The 16727-nt window shown below is 45.6% G+C and overlaps 2 protein-coding genes across 4 annotated transcripts in view; both read right to left on the bottom strand.

Annotated features, from left to right (window-relative positions):
• LOC134160556 (sterile alpha motif domain-containing protein 9-like) lies at positions 1-7657 on the bottom strand. 2 transcript variants are annotated; one of them, XM_062612665.1, is made up of 3 exons: positions 7641-7657; positions 6154-6198; positions 1-5627 (listed from the first exon to the last, which is right to left on the bottom strand). In XM_062612665.1, the coding sequence occupies exons 2-3, from the start codon at positions 6155-6157 to the stop codon at positions 973-975; spliced, it is 4659 nt and encodes a 1552-aa protein (XP_062468649.1). In that variant the 5' UTR covers positions 6158-6198; positions 7641-7657; the 3' UTR covers positions 1-972. The 2 variants fall into 2 exon arrangements, with proteins under 2 accessions (XP_062468649.1, XP_062468648.1); XM_062612664.1 differs by lacking the exon at positions 7641-7657 and adding an exon at positions 6609-6715.
• A 2246-nt stretch (positions 7658-9903) lies between these two features.
• The window catches only part of ERN1 (endoplasmic reticulum to nucleus signaling 1), a 33111-nt gene continuing 26287 nt past the window's right edge, over positions 9904-16727 (bottom strand). For both annotated transcript variants that reach the window (XM_062612645.1, XM_062612646.1), the window contains 10 exons: positions 16045-16300; positions 15201-15291; positions 14673-14862; positions 14119-14218; positions 13504-13703; positions 13116-13263; positions 12573-12700; positions 12108-12231; positions 11874-11941; positions 9904-11661 (listed from right to left, as the gene is read on the bottom strand). In XM_062612645.1, the coding sequence (XP_062468629.1) occupies positions 11455-11661; positions 11874-11941; positions 12108-12231; positions 12573-12700; positions 13116-13263; positions 13504-13703; positions 14119-14218; positions 14673-14862; positions 15201-15291; positions 16045-16300 (1512 nt within the window). In that variant the 3' untranslated portion in view covers positions 9904-11454. The remainder of the gene's footprint in view (positions 11662-11873; positions 11942-12107; positions 12232-12572; positions 12701-13115; positions 13264-13503; positions 13704-14118; positions 14219-14672; positions 14863-15200; positions 15292-16044; positions 16301-16727) is intronic.

Below are 16727 nucleotides of genomic sequence, written 5' to 3'. Positions count from 1 at the left end.
CTTCCTGAGGCCAAAGCCTGAATGTTTTGCCTAGATAGAATAATCTTTGGTTTGATCCTGTTTGTTCTGAATTTGCAGTGGCTTGCAATCCCTCCTACAGTTTCTTGCTGTGCCCCAGACCTTGGCCGAAGTTGGAAAAACCAAATCATACCTTGCTACTGTTAGAACTGCATCTTCAGGTAGGGTAATTTAAGCTCACATGGAAACGGTAATTCTTTGTAAAGAATGTTTATTAGAGTAAAACTTAAAGCCACATGGCAGGTTTTCTGGAAATTTTAGTCACAATATTGGCAACAATGTAAAACTCCAGAAGGAGCAGGCGTCTTTATTATAAGCTTAATGGAATGTAATGGTTGCAGACACAGTGCTCACAAAAACTCCTTTGCATTTTTCACATTACTAAATCAGGCCAGACAGTATTTTCAAGCATACCTCTGGATGCAGTTAGATTTGGTCCTATACTTTGTGGACACTTAAAGTGCAGGAGTTGTTTGGTCTATGAAATCATAACAATGCTTAGATATAATCTTTTTTTGCCATGATTGTTTCACTGCTGAAATGTGTCTGCACCTCTCTCCAGATACAGGTATGGTTTGTAATATTTACATGGAAAAGCAGTGTAAGAGTGATGCAAAATTTGAGACTTGTCATGTGTGCAAAGTTGGCTTAAAAATTGCTTACTTACCCTCTGTGTTCCTGTAGTGGCAATTGATAGATTTCATACATGGTACATGGTACATGTTACTGAGCAAAGTATGCTGCTTTTGGGGACTCTAAAACTATCAAAATCTTCTGTTTCAAGGTGTATTTTTACTAGTAGGTTTCAGATGGTTTTAGGTATTTGGTCCTAATTGTAGTAGTTAGGTGTGATTACTTTGCTACCTGGTGTTCAGCCAGTGCAGCCCACTTGGTTTAAATGTGACAACAGACAGTGCTGTATCTTCCACCAGTGCAGTAGGCACCATAAACGTACTAAATACCTTGTGTTCTGCTGGTGGCTGCATTGTCTTCAACCTCAATATTGAAAGCAACAAGACCCTTAAATGAAAAGCCTAAATAGAAGGTCACATTTTCATTTCCAGGGGGCACTGAATCACGATGGAGCGGCAAGATAGAAAGCTCCTTCACGTGACCACGTATAAATAAATTTCGGTCCTTGGTCCAGCCAGAAACTCTTTTGAGAATGTCACGGATCTTGGCAATGTTCCATACAGTTCCATGGAGCCATTTCATTCTCTTCTCATCCAAAGACCCACTAATTAATTTATCAATTTTATTTTTGTGCACAATCTTACCTAAGCCATAACCTTTTCCCAGAAAAAAGGGGGTGTAGATTCTTTTCTTCCTGGTCGGAACATCCTTCATCTTAATTTCGTATAAACGTTTCAGGGTTTGAAGGGCTGAGTTTAGAATTTCATCTTTGTATGGGTTAGGCTCTTTGTCTAAGGCCTCATCTGGCCAGTACAACAAGGTGAGCAGAAAATGGGCACTTGCTGGAAAGGGTCTTTTTCCCTTAAAGAATCTTGCACTGAGGTCACGAAGAGTTTGTGCTGAAAGAAGTTTGGCTGATCCTGGTGCTAAGCATGATAATGTGATGTGGCACAAAATGTAATTGATCAGATCGTTGTCCTCCAGCCTGTCCCCAGGTAGATTTTCTGTATAGAAGCTAAGGATGTTTTCTAGCTTTTCAGCTGACCTGGCCTCTTTCTTATCTGTTAAGAATGACAGGATATTGGTGACATTGCCTCCACCACTTTTATAAATACTCATGCGTCTCATCAGCTGGGTCTCAAAGGCACTGTTGCTGCCCTCCGTAAGTGATGTTGAAATGAAGAACTTGGCATATACCTCAGCCTGTCTTTTTAGCCATTTTCTGGGGTTGTAAATTTGCTCTTCCTTTTCATCTCTGTCATCTTCCTCGTCCTTCTCTTGGTTTTTATCTGTTTGGAAGTAACTTAGGTCTTCTGAAATCCATTCCAGGGAGTTGTACAGGTTCTGGCGTAAGCCTTTTAAGCGGGAGTGAAGCTTTGCCCACATTTTTTCAATGTCCTTAGGAATGTAATCTGTGATCAGGTATTTCACAAGCTCTGAGTATTCCCCATGTGGATCTCTCTGAAATGCATCAAGTGTGGACAGAAATTTAAGAAGGCGACATCCGACTTCTACTTCTCCAAAATAGCCAGCGTTGTTCATACTGTCATGTTCTGCTTTTGCAGCCTGTTGTGCAGCCCTGAAGCATTTCATAGCTTTAAGAGCAATTTCTATCTTTTGAATGACACTTTGGGGAGTGTCCTCGTGTGTCATTTTGTCCACAGTGAAATTAAACCATTTCCTGTAGACTTGACCTTCTGTATCTAAAATATAAGAATCATTTGGCATACGAGATTTTGCAACCCCTGCCCAGTGTTCTGCATCTTCAAACTTTTCATTGTTGTAATGTAGTCTGGCAAGCTGCTGGGCAAAAAAGGGATCTTTTCCAAGGAGCTCATAGGCAGCTTTTAAAATAGCTATAGCTTTTTCACAGTCTTCAGCTTTACAGACGTGTTCAATGAACGGGGAGAACAGAGTGTCAGTAGCATCACCCCTGCTTCTTTTATCGCGTCGAATAAACAGATCTCTGATGAACTTTATGAATTCGTCTCGTCCAAATCTGTTTTCAAAGAGTGGCTTTTCCTGAAGAAGAGTCATTGCAAGTTGACTCTGAGGTTCATTCCCTGAAAGCTGATGCAGAATTTCTTTTGCAACCAGACAGTGTATTATCCGAACAGATGAAATATAGGTTGTGCTTTCCCTTAGCTCAATAAAAATCATTCTTACTTGTTCACTCAAGTGACTTTTAAAATCATATGCTCTTAATTTCCTCTCTGCATATGCCCCCAGTCCCAGAAAAGCCTCACAGTGTGACAGTGAAATATATGAATTAGGTACATAAAAATTAAGCAGAGCCACATAGCGCATCAGGCACGTATCACGAGAAGAACGGTCTATGTCTTGCAGTATGTGCCCTACAAAGTCTCTCACGTATGTTTCATTGAACTCCTCGCACATCAGGACAAACGTGAGTATGAATTCGGGCTTGACATCTTTCTGCTTCAGTTTTTCAAGTTTGGTTCTGAACAGACTTTTCTCCGAGTCTGTCAGCTTGTGAGTGACAGCAACTGTGTCCAGTGGAGAAGCCTTGCAGAGCCTTTCAGGATCATTGGATCGTCTGCAGCACATGAGGATGAAGTAAGGTCTGGGGGAAATAATTTTCCTAGTTGTTGTTACAGCATCCATTAACTCATTCCTTAGTTCTTCTAGATACTCTTCTTCATAATCTTCAATCAGGAGAAGCACAGGAAGACAATGACTGATGTCCTTTTCTTCATAGTCTCTGAATACAAGTGCATGCTCACAGACAGTTGCAGGTGAATATGAGGTTTTGATAACAGCACATCTTAAGTCCTTTCTTCTTTTCCACAGAACTTGCCGTGCTATTGTGCTTCCACCACTTCCAGGGTGGTGAAATACCTTCAGTTTAGGCACCGAACAGTTGAGTCCGCTTCCTCGTAAAATGTCATCCAGCAGTTTGCTGGCATCTTTGCACGCTTCACGTTCAATGATTTCCCCACAGCGCCTTTTGTCAGCAAGCCAGAAGTTCTCCCAGATGATTTTTCTTCCTTTGTAAAAATTTTGTTCTATTTCTTGTATTTCTTTTTCAGTCAAAAGATCTAACTTGATATCATCACATTGGTCAACACAAAGGATTTCTAGGGAAAATAGTTTCTCTTCTTCCAGCAAGGGAAGGGTGCATAGCCCTCTAGTAGAAACTGGCAGGTGTCTGGGTTGTGCTGTTGAAGGCAGCATTGCTTGAATGGTGGCATCTACGTGACTTAGCTTCATGCCCACAATGCTGCATTGTTCCAGTGTCTCAATGCTGCAGGATGCCTGAGCTAGATTAGCCCATTTCCCATAATTTTCTTTGGACTCTGCAATGCAAACAATGTACTCTGTGCCATTCATCTCCGTGTAGAATTCCTGAAAAGTATCCACAAGTGGTTTCTGCACTGGTGATAGCAATAGGAAGAGCACAATGAAAGACCGCTTTGGCAGGATCTCGTCACAGATACGAGTAATTGCTTTCTTCAGGTATTTTTTCCTTGTTCTAATCCACGTATTTTCATCACAAGGTTTTTCGTCCCCAAGGAAGTCACTGCGCCCGTTGCAGAATACCCAGCTGGTCTGGTCAAACAGGCACAGATGTTTCTGAGAGGCAGGGTTGCCAGTCTTGCTTTCTTTGGAAAAATCCTGTAAAAAATAAGACCTTGTTGCATGGTGTTCTTTGTACTTGCTATAGAGCCCTGACACGTTGGAATGTTCATCGAAGTCAAAGACGCAGAAGATGTTCAAGCGCATTAAGAAGTTGGTACAGGTCAGATTATCCTTTTCGCATCTGTTTGTGACAAGGATGTACCGCAGGGAATCATCCATGTAGCTTTTGCCATCGTTCAGTAGAATGGCTAACTTCCTTCCTAAATTTTGAGATACTTCTGTATGTACTTCTGTGCTGGAGAGCTCAGCTTTTTCTCTTTGAGCGTCCCTGTCTTGTATACCCTGAATAAAAGTAGCTAGATTGTTGGGTTTTACTGGTTCAGACTTGGCCCCTAGTCTCTGATAGATAGCTTTCTCTTTTGTCAGAGTCACCTTCTGGCTCTCTTCATTGTATTTTGGCAAATATACTTCAAAAAAGCTGTTCTTTACTAAACTGGATGTTGGTTCAATGTCAACCTCCACCACAAATCTTTGGTCCTGAGAGTCTTTCGAAATCACTTCAACAAAAACAGGTGCGTGAATACATTTCCGTGCAATTTCTTGTTTGTTTTCTTGAAAACACTTTTCTATATGATTTAATGCATCAGTGTAGCATTCCCGCTCTTTGACCTTTACACCAACAATCTGCCCGTGTTTGTAGCCCTTGTCCTCAACGCTGTCCATGATGCCAAAATGGATGGTGCCGTTTGTTCGAATGTTCATGCAGGCTGAAGCAAATCGTATCACTTCACAGGCAAACTTTGATTGCAGTTGATTTTTGTTCAGTTCTGCAGCAATGGCAAAAGATTTGTATTCATGGCAGGGAGTGATCAGATCACTGACTCCTGATTCCGGAGCAAGAACTCTGTCTTTCACATATTTGAAATTGGTATCCTGACTTTTAAATGGTCGACAGTTGCTGAGCTCTAAAAAGTCATCATCACCATGTTTAAGTTGGGAGCTCCTTCTCCTTTGTTTCTTGCTAGAAGCAGCAGCTGTGTGGTTTCTGCTGGGTTTATCCTGAGCAGGGCCATCTGTGGAGCTCACCGGCTCTGTCTGCGCTTTGGTTCTCTCGGGTGCTTTGCTGCTGGAGTTCTTGCCTTGCTGTGCGTTTTCCTGGAGCTGCAGAAGTTCATTCCTCTTGCGGATTAACATGTGGATTTGGCCGGCCTTCATACCTATGCCTTTGAGGAAAGAGTCATCCAGTTCCATTAGTGCTGGACCTGTCACTTCTTCCGCACGTAGTTTTTCTACGTACTCTGTCTTGATTCCAGTAGATTCCAGCCAACACTGGACGTGGTTCTCATCCCATTTGTTCACAGGTAATGTTCTGTAATCTGGAAGTTAGAGTTCTGTATTAGTAATGCAAGCTAAAAACGTCAACATACGTCACAGGCAGCATGATTCTTGCAAGACTGGCCATATTGAATGCAAGATTCTTACTACTAGTCACAGTGAGAGACTTTGTCTTCTCAAGTATGTCAGTTCTGATGACTAAAACCAACCTTTAACATTAACTAAAAGCAGTCTTGGGCAGTGGTCAAGACTAATAAATCAGTGAAGCGGGAAACCATGAGGAGGGCTTGGAAGTGATCCTCAAAGGGAGTCATGGGAATAACGCAGAATGTTTTTCTTTTAAGGGAATGATGGGATAAGGTTATCAGAACTGACAGGAATGAGTTCTCAAGACTTTTCGGGTAGGTCATTTACCCACTTGAGTCTGTTTATTTCTATGAAGGTAGAATCAATACAGTCCTTATGGTGATGTCAAGAGTACTGATCAGTTTGCCCACTAGAGATGAGCAGGTACTAAAAAGCAAACTGCTACGTATGAAGTAGACACTTTTCAAGAGCATTACATACCCATTGCCTTTGATGAGGGAAGTCCTGCTGTTAGCAAACAAAACCCTAGAGGGGGGGGAAAAATACCTGTGTTCAGATTTACAGTTAACATTCCCGTGTTAAAGCTGATGTTATTTGCTGTTTTCCCAACCTCCCCCCCAGCTCTGATGCTCACTGGATTTACCAATAAGCAATTCCAATTGCTGCCCAACCCCACAAGATTTTACCTTTTAGGGGGGTGTCCTTGCCTGATACATGACATTCTCTGCCTTGCTCAGGCTCTGGTTACAGGGATACAGAGATGGACTGTACTGCAGAGGGGACCACGCTCCATTTGCCTTCTCAGCATCACACCAGGAGTGTCTGATTGACGTAGTCAGCAGTAGCCATCCCTGAGCTATGGACTACTAGGTAACAACAGTCACAGTGAAAAGTGTGTGGTGGTGGTGGTCTCTCTTACTGCAGTGAGAGCTCACCTCTGTGCAGGCTCAGTAGCTGGCTATAGAACAGCCAGCTCCATCCTTGCAACTTGTGGTACAACAGTGCCACTCACCGACTGACTTAAGGTGCAAGGAAGAGCAGTGACCGGCACAGCCAGTATAAGAGGTAGTTGTGGGGCTCTGTGCAATCTCCTTACAAGGTCAAAGTACAGAAGTTGTAACTGAGGGAATGCAGCGAGCAGACGCTGGCCAGGACATCTTGGCAAGAGGTGAGTTCAACAGGAGGTGGCGGTGGGGGGAGTTGCGGGGTCCAGGAGAATGGGGAATGCTACAGCAAACTGGAGCAAGCATGTATTTGGAGTGCTGAGCCGCTGCTTACAGGAGAGACAGCTTGCGGGCTGACTGTGGCACCAGCATAGCCAATGGCTTTGGTTTCAGCAAGTGGCTCTCGGGGAGCCTGCTACGGGACTGCTCTGATGTGCTGGAGGCGTCAGTGGTGCTCTCTGAGGTAAGGTAAAAGAAGGGCAGGAAACGGGGTCCTGACTCCTGGTGCAGCCTTTGCCGTGAAACGGAACAAGAATGTCTGCAGGAGTGGCCTTTTGGTGCCTTGGCCACCGCAGCACCTCCCCGGGCTGTGCAATGATGGTGTTTGGGGTGGAGAACCCCCCCTCCCATCGCTTGTCTTCTGCCAGCACCGCTATGACAGCAGATACTGGGGCGGTGCTTTGTGGGAAAACGAAACTGGTGGGGAAACAGAAACTGGGGGGGGGGGGGGGGGGGGGGCGCAGCCTGCGTGCACTCCAGTGGGGCCAGGTACAATTAGCTGTGTGGCTCGGCAGGGATGGAGCCGTGGATGTGTGTTGGCCCAGCAGCCACCCAAGCAGCTCAGGCCGTCCCGTTTGCTGCTGCTAAGCAGTTTTTCCCGAGGGGATGGAGCCGGGGGGGGAGCATGTGGCTCTGGGGAGGCGGCTGTGCGGGGGGGGGTCCTTGCCTTTCTGAGGCTTGCTGCCAGGCTGAGAATAACCGATCACCCCCCCTCACCTCCCCATGCAGCCCCCCAGTGCTTACCTTACCGAGCCTGCAGGTAGTGGAACTGTCTCCAGTGCTCTGGACTGCCCGATCCTGCCTGCAGGGAGGTTGTTCCAGAGGAGGCGAGGGAGGGAAAATGCTCCAGCCTGCTTCAGCGCACCATAGGAAAAGGAGTCTGAGCCCTGTGGATGGCTGCAGCGCTCTGTGGTTCTGCAATAGTGCAGCTGCTACCTGGCAGTAGGGAGGGGAGCTGCTTTAGAGGAACATTCCTGTTCCCCTGACAGGTCTCCACTCTCTCAGCAGTGCTGTTGCTGGGTGGTGCTGCTTGCTTCGCTCATCCTCGCCGCCGGGCTGGGTTCCTGTGCCAGGAAGGGTGCGGTTGGTTTGGGTTGGTTGCTCAGGATCATCCAACCCCTCACAGGCAGGAATAGAATGGCAGAGCTTGTGACACGTGGGGCTCGCAGGCTATAGCTTTCCTGTAAATCACGCGGTCATTTAGCACCTCTGTTTCACAACATGCTGGTATTTGATCGGAGTGCATCACCGCTCCTGTTCACAGAGGGGCATTGTTCTGGTGCATTTACAGGGCTGGTCACCCACCTGGGGCGCGGCAGAACAAGGAAATGAGGATCCCTGCCCTGCAGGGAGGGTCACTGCTCCCAGAACAAGAATGTAGGGGTGTGTGTCTGTCCGTATCTGGGTGCCCATGTCCAGGTGTGCATCTGTGCCTGCATCTGTCTCTTGTGTATCCATCCCTGTATCTGTCTGTGTCATTGTTTATACATCTGTGTCTGCTTCTGTCTGTCCATCCATCTTTCCATCCATTTATCTGTCTCTGTCCGTTTGTCCGTATGTCTGCCTGTCCATCCATCCGTCTTGCTGTGTGTCCTCTCTGTTGGTTTGTCTGTCAGTCTGGCCATTTGTCCATTTGTCTTTGTCCTGTTGGTTTGTCTGTCTGCCCATCTGTCAGTCCTATCCATCTGTCAGTCGGTCTCTTTGGCCCTTCTGTTGGTCTGTCAGTCTGGCTGTTTGTCCATCTTTCTGCCCTTCTCTCTGTCCATCAGTCTGTCCGTCTGTCCTTCCATCCATTTTTCTATCAGTCCATCTGTCCATGTGCCTGTCCATCCCTCAGTGTTTCCATCCATCCATTTATCCATCTTTTCCTCTCTCCGTCAGTCCATCAGTCTGTCGTCAGTTTGTCTGGCTGTCCTCTCCACCTGACCATTTGTCCATCTGTCTGTTTGTCCATCCATCCGTTTCTGTGCGCCCTTCTCTTGGTTGGTCTGTCAGTCTGGCTGTTTGTCCATCTGTCCTTCCATCTGTCCATCCCTCGGTTTGTCCGTTCATCTGTCTGTCATCTCCGTCCATCTGTCCTTCTCTCCATCCGTTTGTCCATCCTTCCATCATGTCTTTCTCCCATCAGTCCATCTGTTTGTCCATCAGTCCATCTGTATGTCCAGTATCTGTCCATCCCTCTGTATGTCCTTCTGTCAGTCCATCCATCTCTCCATTCCTCTGTCCATGGTCCTTGACCTCTGTCTGTCATCCATCTTTGTCCTTTCATTTGTTTCTCCTTCCATCTGTCTGTCCCTCCATCCTGTCTGCTGTCTGTCCATCGTCCTCCCTGTCAGTCTGTCTGTATGTCAATTTGTCAGTCCATCTGTTTGTCCAACAGATGGACAGACAATGGTCAGACAGACAGATGGACAGACAGACTGAGACAGATATACAAATGGATGGACTGACAGACAAACTGACAGGACAGACAAAGATGAGAGAAGAACAGAGGGATGAGGGAGAGAGATGGACAGACAGGCTGGCAGATGGACACAGGACAGGCAAACAGATGGACTGGACTGACATACAGACAGACTGAAGGACACACACACGGGGATGGACAGAGGGACAGGCAGACAGATGGACAAGCAGTCCATCCGCCCTTTAGTCTGCTTGTTCATCTCTTTTTCCCAGCACCTGTCATTCTATCTGTCCATCAGTTTATTGTCTGTTCATTGCCCCTCCATCCCTCCCCCCCGACTCTGCCTGTTGTCTGTCTTGGTCCATGCGTTGTCTCTGTCCATTTGTCCCCGGGTGTGTGTCAGTGCGTTTGTGTGTGGTTTCCTGCAGCAGCCCCTGTTCTGGGACAGGACATGGTGGCTGCAAGCCCTGCACAGCAGTGGCACGTTCTTACCTCCTTCCTCTGTGGCTGTCTCCAGGCCTGGTTCCAAAGCTGCGCTGGCCGCACATGCACCAGTGGCTCATTGCTGTGGGCACACCCCAGCACTGACAGCAGCAGTGTTGGTTTTTTCCAATCTGAGTACAAGTCTTTATTTAATAGGCTTACAAAAGAGCTTTACACGAGGAGTACAAAAATATGAAATAGGCTTTGACTCTTCCTAGGTAAAACTACCATTGGTTTGCTTCAGACTTTAGAAACGGGTAATTCACACCATTGGCATCTTGTACGTTGTAAAATGAGGAAAGAAAACTTCCCATAAAATAGCTGTACGTACCCAGTCCTACTGTCCATATTTACAGTACATACAGTACTGTCAATTATTGATAAGTTTAAGACACAATGGCTCCGTCATACAAATTCCCGCTTTATAATTTATCCTTTAAGGAATTCCACTGAAAGATGCAGTATTGCTTTCTTCTTCCAGTTATAACATCATTAAGTATCAACACTAATCTGATTAAGACTGATTTGGCATGCTTTGTACTTGTACCACTTGGATCCAATACCACTTTGTAGTAAAAATTAAATAAATATAAATATGTTAAATAAATATATTGTAAAGGAACACCCCACTTCCATTAGAATTCAGCATTTCTTCTTCCTTTGCACATGATCAATGCTTTGTCACAGCTTTTGGGCCAGAGAAAAGAAATACTGCATCTTTAAAACCAGAGGCTTGATGTAATCCACAACCTGCAAACAGGAAAGGGGGGGGTTCTTTTACAGCTTTATCACACCCATTAAAACCAGGGCCTCTCCTTGTCTCCTATTTAGCTCCTTTTTCCCCAGGACTTGTCTTACCTCTGGCTCTGGTGCTCCTGCTTCACAGGCCCAGGACACTTGCTGTAGGTAAATCATGGTTAGCCACCATGAGCAGCTCACAGCTGGCAGCAGTGTATGCTCTAATGTCACTGCCTAGATCTGATACTGTGATTTAAGTCAAGTTCAAGCTGTTCTGTAAATACTGGTTGATAATTAAACAATGGGGCTTATTTTCAAAGGTAAACCTTTAACAGCTTTCTCAAGTCAGTATGTTTTAGAACTTCATCGTATCTGCTCAGCTATAAGGGACTTTCCAGGTTAGTACTGATAAAGCAGAAATGGTACTCTCTCTACTGGTTTTGGATAATCATAAACCCCTTTATGATCACTGTGGTGTGCCTAATGCGTAACTTGGCAGTAGTGCAATGGCAGGTTCTGGCGATTTGCTACAACTAAAAGGCTCCTTTTGCACATCCCAGTCCCTAGCAATGCTATGATTTCAATCACTGTATTTGATTCTTTGCAGTAAAACACATCGGTTATAAGATCACAACAGTACAGGGATATTGGGTGATGGTTATATCCAGCTTTTGCTCTCCATTTTTACCATCTTGAGAATAACTCCATCACCAGGGTTCATTGCTTTTCTGAAGTTACCACTTGCTCCTTGGGCTCCCACCATCTCCTGGTCCAGCGCAGGCAGAGGTACAAGGCACTTTTTGGAAGCTTGGTTTCTTCAAAGAGAGAGAATTCAGCTCTTTGGTCCCTCTTTTCCCTGCTGAAGGTAGGCCTGTGTCACAGCCCTGTGCTTGGAATGTTGGTCCTAGAGAAGGAAATTCCATCCCCCTCATCTCAAACAGTGTCTCCCGCAAGGCTCAGCTCTGCAGAGTCCTCATCATAGTAATGCTGAAAGAGTCTTTCGTGGCAGCAGATGTGCATAGCGTGGTAGGTGTGTAGGAGCAGCTGAGGGAAACGAGCTGTAAAGTAACATACAAAGTCATCTGGAATGGAGCCCAGGGTCTCTTGTACTTCAGGAGGCAGTTCTCTGTAATGGTGCTTCTGTATGGGGAAAAAGAACAGGGAAATGCTCAGTCAGGGAGGGTCCGTTCACAGATCCTCTTTAAACAGAGCTGTCTCCCATGGACAAAGTAACTGCCTGCTAGTTGACTGTAAAGGAGCTCAATGCCTCAATCAAGGTAAGACAAGCAGACTGACAGGAAATGGAGGCAGAAGTCTAGCGTGCATGTGGCTTAGGGAACAAGGTCCTTTACCTTATTCCTCATTGCCCTCAGAAGATCCCGCACGGACCCTCCTTTGTAGGATCTGAATTTTCGAAGATCTGCAAAAGAAATGACAGGATTTCTGCTTGTGCTTTGGTGCAGTTTTAGTTGCTGGCTTCAAGTCAGGTCTGTCTGCCCGCAGTCATGTGCACACATGGATGTTCTGACACATAAACACATACTTTATTGTTAGCAAAGTGCTACTTCAGATTAAAGGGCCATTACCTGTCTGAAGAGGGACAGTGATGTGCTCTCTCCAGTCCAGTTTCACCACCTCTCTTCCACCTCTTTCTAGCTGCTTGACTATAGGACCATCTAAAGATTCTTTCTCTATCCGGTCACTAACATCCTAGAAGAGACATTCAGGTTAGTTTTTGTTTTATTTCCAGCTTTTCCCCAACAATTTAAAATTGTCCTGATAATGGGGTTATGATTCTACTTCATGATAACATGTAATATTATGCTTGGGACTGGGACACAAAAGTTTCTGGGATGATGCTACCAAAGCATCACAGAGTAGAACATGATACCGCCTGGCTATTACACCTTTGCTTCTTCGTTCCTCGTAGTAACATTGTGGAGTCTGTCACCTCAAACATCCACAAAGAGAGGAGAGGCTGAATTCAAGACCTGAATAAGGTGCCTACAGGCATCTTTACAACTGAAAAGATAGGAAAGGTCAAAACAAACCTGAAAAAACTGGAGCTGCTTTTCTAGACTCCAAAAGAAAGGGTGTTTCAGCACACAGCTGGCAGACGGACGTTTCTGAGGGTCCATGCTTATCATCTGCTCTATTAAATCACGAGCGACTATGTCTTCTGCAAGGAAAAGGGTGACAACAGGCTGCTGGGAAACGTTCTGTACCTTAGAAAAGTATGTTCTCTACTCCCTGAGCACTAGTGCCACTAGCTCAAGCACTGCCTGCATAGACGTGCTGTGCAGCCAACAATGTCAGTGTGATTATGAAAATCGAAGTTCAGCTCTTTCTTACCCTTAACATGTATTAAATAACTGTACACTAAAGCTCACAGGGTTCCGGACTGTGTATCCCAGAGATGCTGTGGGGTACGAACTTTAAGAGCTTTACTTGAAGAGTACATTAGCTGTACAACTTCCAGTACTGCCAAATCTGGGAATCACTGTGGCCGTAGCTCTGTCCTTTCTGTTGGCATTAAGCACCCAGGGAAAGTTCATTAAAGCAGCAGTGCTTTATGGTTACCGATCTTTTCTTACCATGTCTCCCTGCATTTAAAGACTCCAGGCTGTATGCACCCAGCAGAATGTTGGCTTGCCGCTGCAGAGATTTGCCAAAGGGATGGCTGCCTTCAGATATCACATAATAAAAGACACAGCCAGCTGAAAAGATGTCCACGGTATATGTCTGCAAACAAACAACCTTTAATAGCAATAATACGTTGTTTTCCCCCTGAAGACTTCGATCATTGGTCATTTTGCATCTAAGAGCAGAAGAAAACTTCCCAGAATCACATATTCAGCTGCAAGCCAGCATGAATGCCCAGGCGTCAAGTACTGTGTGTCTCAAAGTCTGACTGCAACCATGTGCCACCCGTTGGTTGTGCTGCCTTCTCCCAGGGTACCCCGTAGAAAGATGAGCACTTACAGGGTTCTCTTTGCAGTCTTCACTCAGCATCTCTGGGGCAATCCACCCTTCGGTGCCCGGCACACCCGACCGGCGGCTGAAGCTGTGCCTGCCCACTGCCAGCTTCTTGCACAGGCCAAAGTCTGAGATCATGGCTTTGACTTTTCCATGGGCATTAGGCATCGAGATGAGGATGTTATGGGGCTTCAGGTCCCTGTGGACTGTTACAAACACCCATTTACCCACTCCAGGCAAACCCAACAATATTTGTAAATATTTGATGTACTTGCATTGAAAGCCTTTCACAAGGCTGAGCCACCATGCGTTAAACCAAAATCCTGACCTCAAACTATCGTCTTTGGTAGAAGCTCATCACTTCTTTTATACCATTCCCACTAGTCACCGTGTTTTACATAATCCAAAAAATGCAGTGCTCTGAACAAATGGAACTGGCTGTGCAGCAGCATGTTGCAGGACAAGGGCAGTATCCGAGGACAGACACAACTGCTGCCAGTGGAGTTTCTACAATACACTTTGGGCTTGAATAAAGAAGCTCCCAGCACCAGACCAGCTTCTCTTTTCTAAGTTCAAGAAAGACAACGCTCCCCATCCAGTACTGTAACAAGGCGTTCTTACCGATGCTGAGGGAGTGCAGGTACGCAAGACCAGATGTTGTCTGCTGCAGGAGAGTGATGGGTTGCAAGCCATGGTGACTGAAGGCCTTCTGCTCAATGTACTATACATGACAATAGAAAAACAGGAGATTGACCCACACAATTGTTTATCGTTACCCTCTGCATTAGTAGTAAGTCTGTACCCCTCACACCCCTGAAAAAGCAAAAAAAAAAAAAAAAAAAAAAATTGGGTAACTTGTGCTAGCTGGTAACACATGGAAAAGAGCCTTTCATTCCTGGCTGAAGGTGCTGCTCTCTAAACTGTCATTCAGCACTAGAACTCTGTATAGCCCTGCACTCCAAAAGCAAGAGTTTTCAAAGTCCAGCTGATAGGAGGGGGAGGATGAGTAGAAAGGTGTCTTCCTACAGGTCTGAAAACACCCTTGGTGCAAGAATGTGTAACTGTCACAGAGGTGATGGTGGGAGTAACTGGAACATCTGCAGCAGGCACTTACTTCAGCACCCCAAGCTAAAGGAAATGGAAGGCCTTCCAGGAAGAGGCTGTCACATTCTCACCTCCTGTAAGGTGGCAGCACACAGCTCAATGGCGATGTACTGGAACTGCCGGTCCTTCTCCGTGCAGAAGTAGCGGATCACATTGGGATGCTCATCCGACTCTCGCAGCAGCTGCACTTCACGGTCTGCAAAGCTGAAGCACTCGGGAAGAATTCTTTTCACTGCAACATCACGGTTATCAAACGTCCCCCTGCAGCAGGAAGGAAAGCCACAGCACGCTTTGCACTTTCTGTAGACATGGCAAGCTCAAAGCAAGTGACAACAGATGTTTACAGAGGCACATTAAAGCATTTCTCGTGCTGGAAACAGATACGTTCGGTCATTAAACATTTCTAAGGGAAGAACAGTCATTTTTGCTCATGAAGAAACACTGCATGGAAGTATTCCAGACACACGGAAAATACTTTCTTAAAGGTTTCGTATTTGTTCCTATCAGATATGTAGGGATATTTTATTTAAAATAAAGACCTAATGCAAATAAGACATTTATTGGTCTGTTTAATGCTGAATGCACGTATTGTCTCCTACCGGTAAACAATTGTCCCTTCAGCTCCATGTCCCAGTACGTCTTTGGGGTTAAACGAAATCTTGCCAACCATCACTCTGTCTGCATCTGCATCTGGACAAAAACCAAGAAACAGGAACTGGTTTCATATGGGTCAAGTCAGGCTTTTGCAACTGCACATCCTTCAGGACCAGAATGTAAAAATCTTTTGGCTCATATTTAAATTAACAGCACAGATGATCAACACAGATGAAACATCTCCATTTTGGTACTCACACTGAGCAGGCAAATACTCTGGTGACCAAATGACTAACATCCAGTGTCAAACACACTGTACCCAGCACCTGACATAAGGACAGTGTAAGAGATGGGTGGTTCTAAGACAAACTCTAGGAAGCTTTGCAGCTGTCTTATCAAGTGTAGGAAATACTCCTGACCATTACAGAAGTGGGTTTACCAGCACTTCCCCTGATGAGCCTGGAGAGTGTCCTGGAAGATCAGGCAGGAAGGCAGGTCCTGCTGCATAATCCTTATTTCTTGATTCCAGTTAATCAGTTGTTTAAATGACCCTCTCTGGAGTGGCTACCTCTTATAAAACTAAACTGCCATGGACAACAATAACCCCTTAGCTGGTAATTACGACCTGGGTGTTTAGTTTCTAAAGCAAATAATCCTGCTGAAGGTTAGGGCATGGCATGGCCTGGCACACCAGCACCATGTGTACAAGCGGTCAGACTACATGGGGCTGCTGGTCCTTTTCAGCTTTCTGTTGTAAGAAGTATCTTCACTGTTTTAAGTGCTGTGCTGCAGTGTCATACAGTCTGGGCAATCAGAGACTCACAATAAAAGACACTGGATCAACTTTACCTCCATCTTCTTGCTCAGTGGAGAGGCAGCTCCCAACATCGGATGTGGAGATGTTGGAATAGGCAGAATGGTTTGATGCTCTGGGGGACACATTCGGTGTGCTGGCAGTGGAGCTCTCTGTGCGTCCATTGGAGGTATCCAAGAAATCTGCTTCTGGGGGCATCTCACTGGGACCACGGAAGGGCAGTGACTGTTGCTGCAAGAGCTGTATCTTCTCTTCCAGCTGATGCTGCCTCTGTTGCTGCTGATGGACACTCTGTAAGAAGGGACCTCAGTCATGTAAGTGAAGGGAAGTTTTTACAGTAATGGCACACGAGGGAATTCTATAGCTATTGAGGTAGCTACATCCAAAAGGCAAGTAGTTGCTGTGACACTATCAGCCAAGCAGACTGGGGAGCTTTCACAGACATGTTTTCAATCTCATTCTGCACTTCCACTGCAAAGCTGAGAAACTGCACTGCTTGGCAAAAGCTGTTACTAGAGTGACCACAGAGGGATAAAGGCTTTGATCCAAAAGCCAGAAAACCTGATGGTGGTTCAGGTAAGGAAGAGAGGAGTGAAGCTAAGGGTGTTAAGATCATCTTCATGAAAAGAGTAACACATAAACCATCTGTTACATGAGATTTGTAGCCTCTGTGGGCAGGGATAAAAAACCCTGCAGTGTGTTACTTTCTAACTCCTGC

This window comes from Pezoporus occidentalis, unplaced genomic scaffold (genome assembly GCF_034315485.1).
Source record: "Pezoporus occidentalis ecotype Australia unplaced genomic scaffold, CSIRO_AGI_Poc_V1 ctg160, whole genome shotgun sequence".
In the NCBI taxonomy this organism is placed as follows: Eukaryota; Metazoa; Chordata; class Aves; order Psittaciformes; family Psittacidae; genus Pezoporus; species Pezoporus occidentalis.
This window is presented reverse-complemented; position numbering and strand designations above follow the sequence as displayed.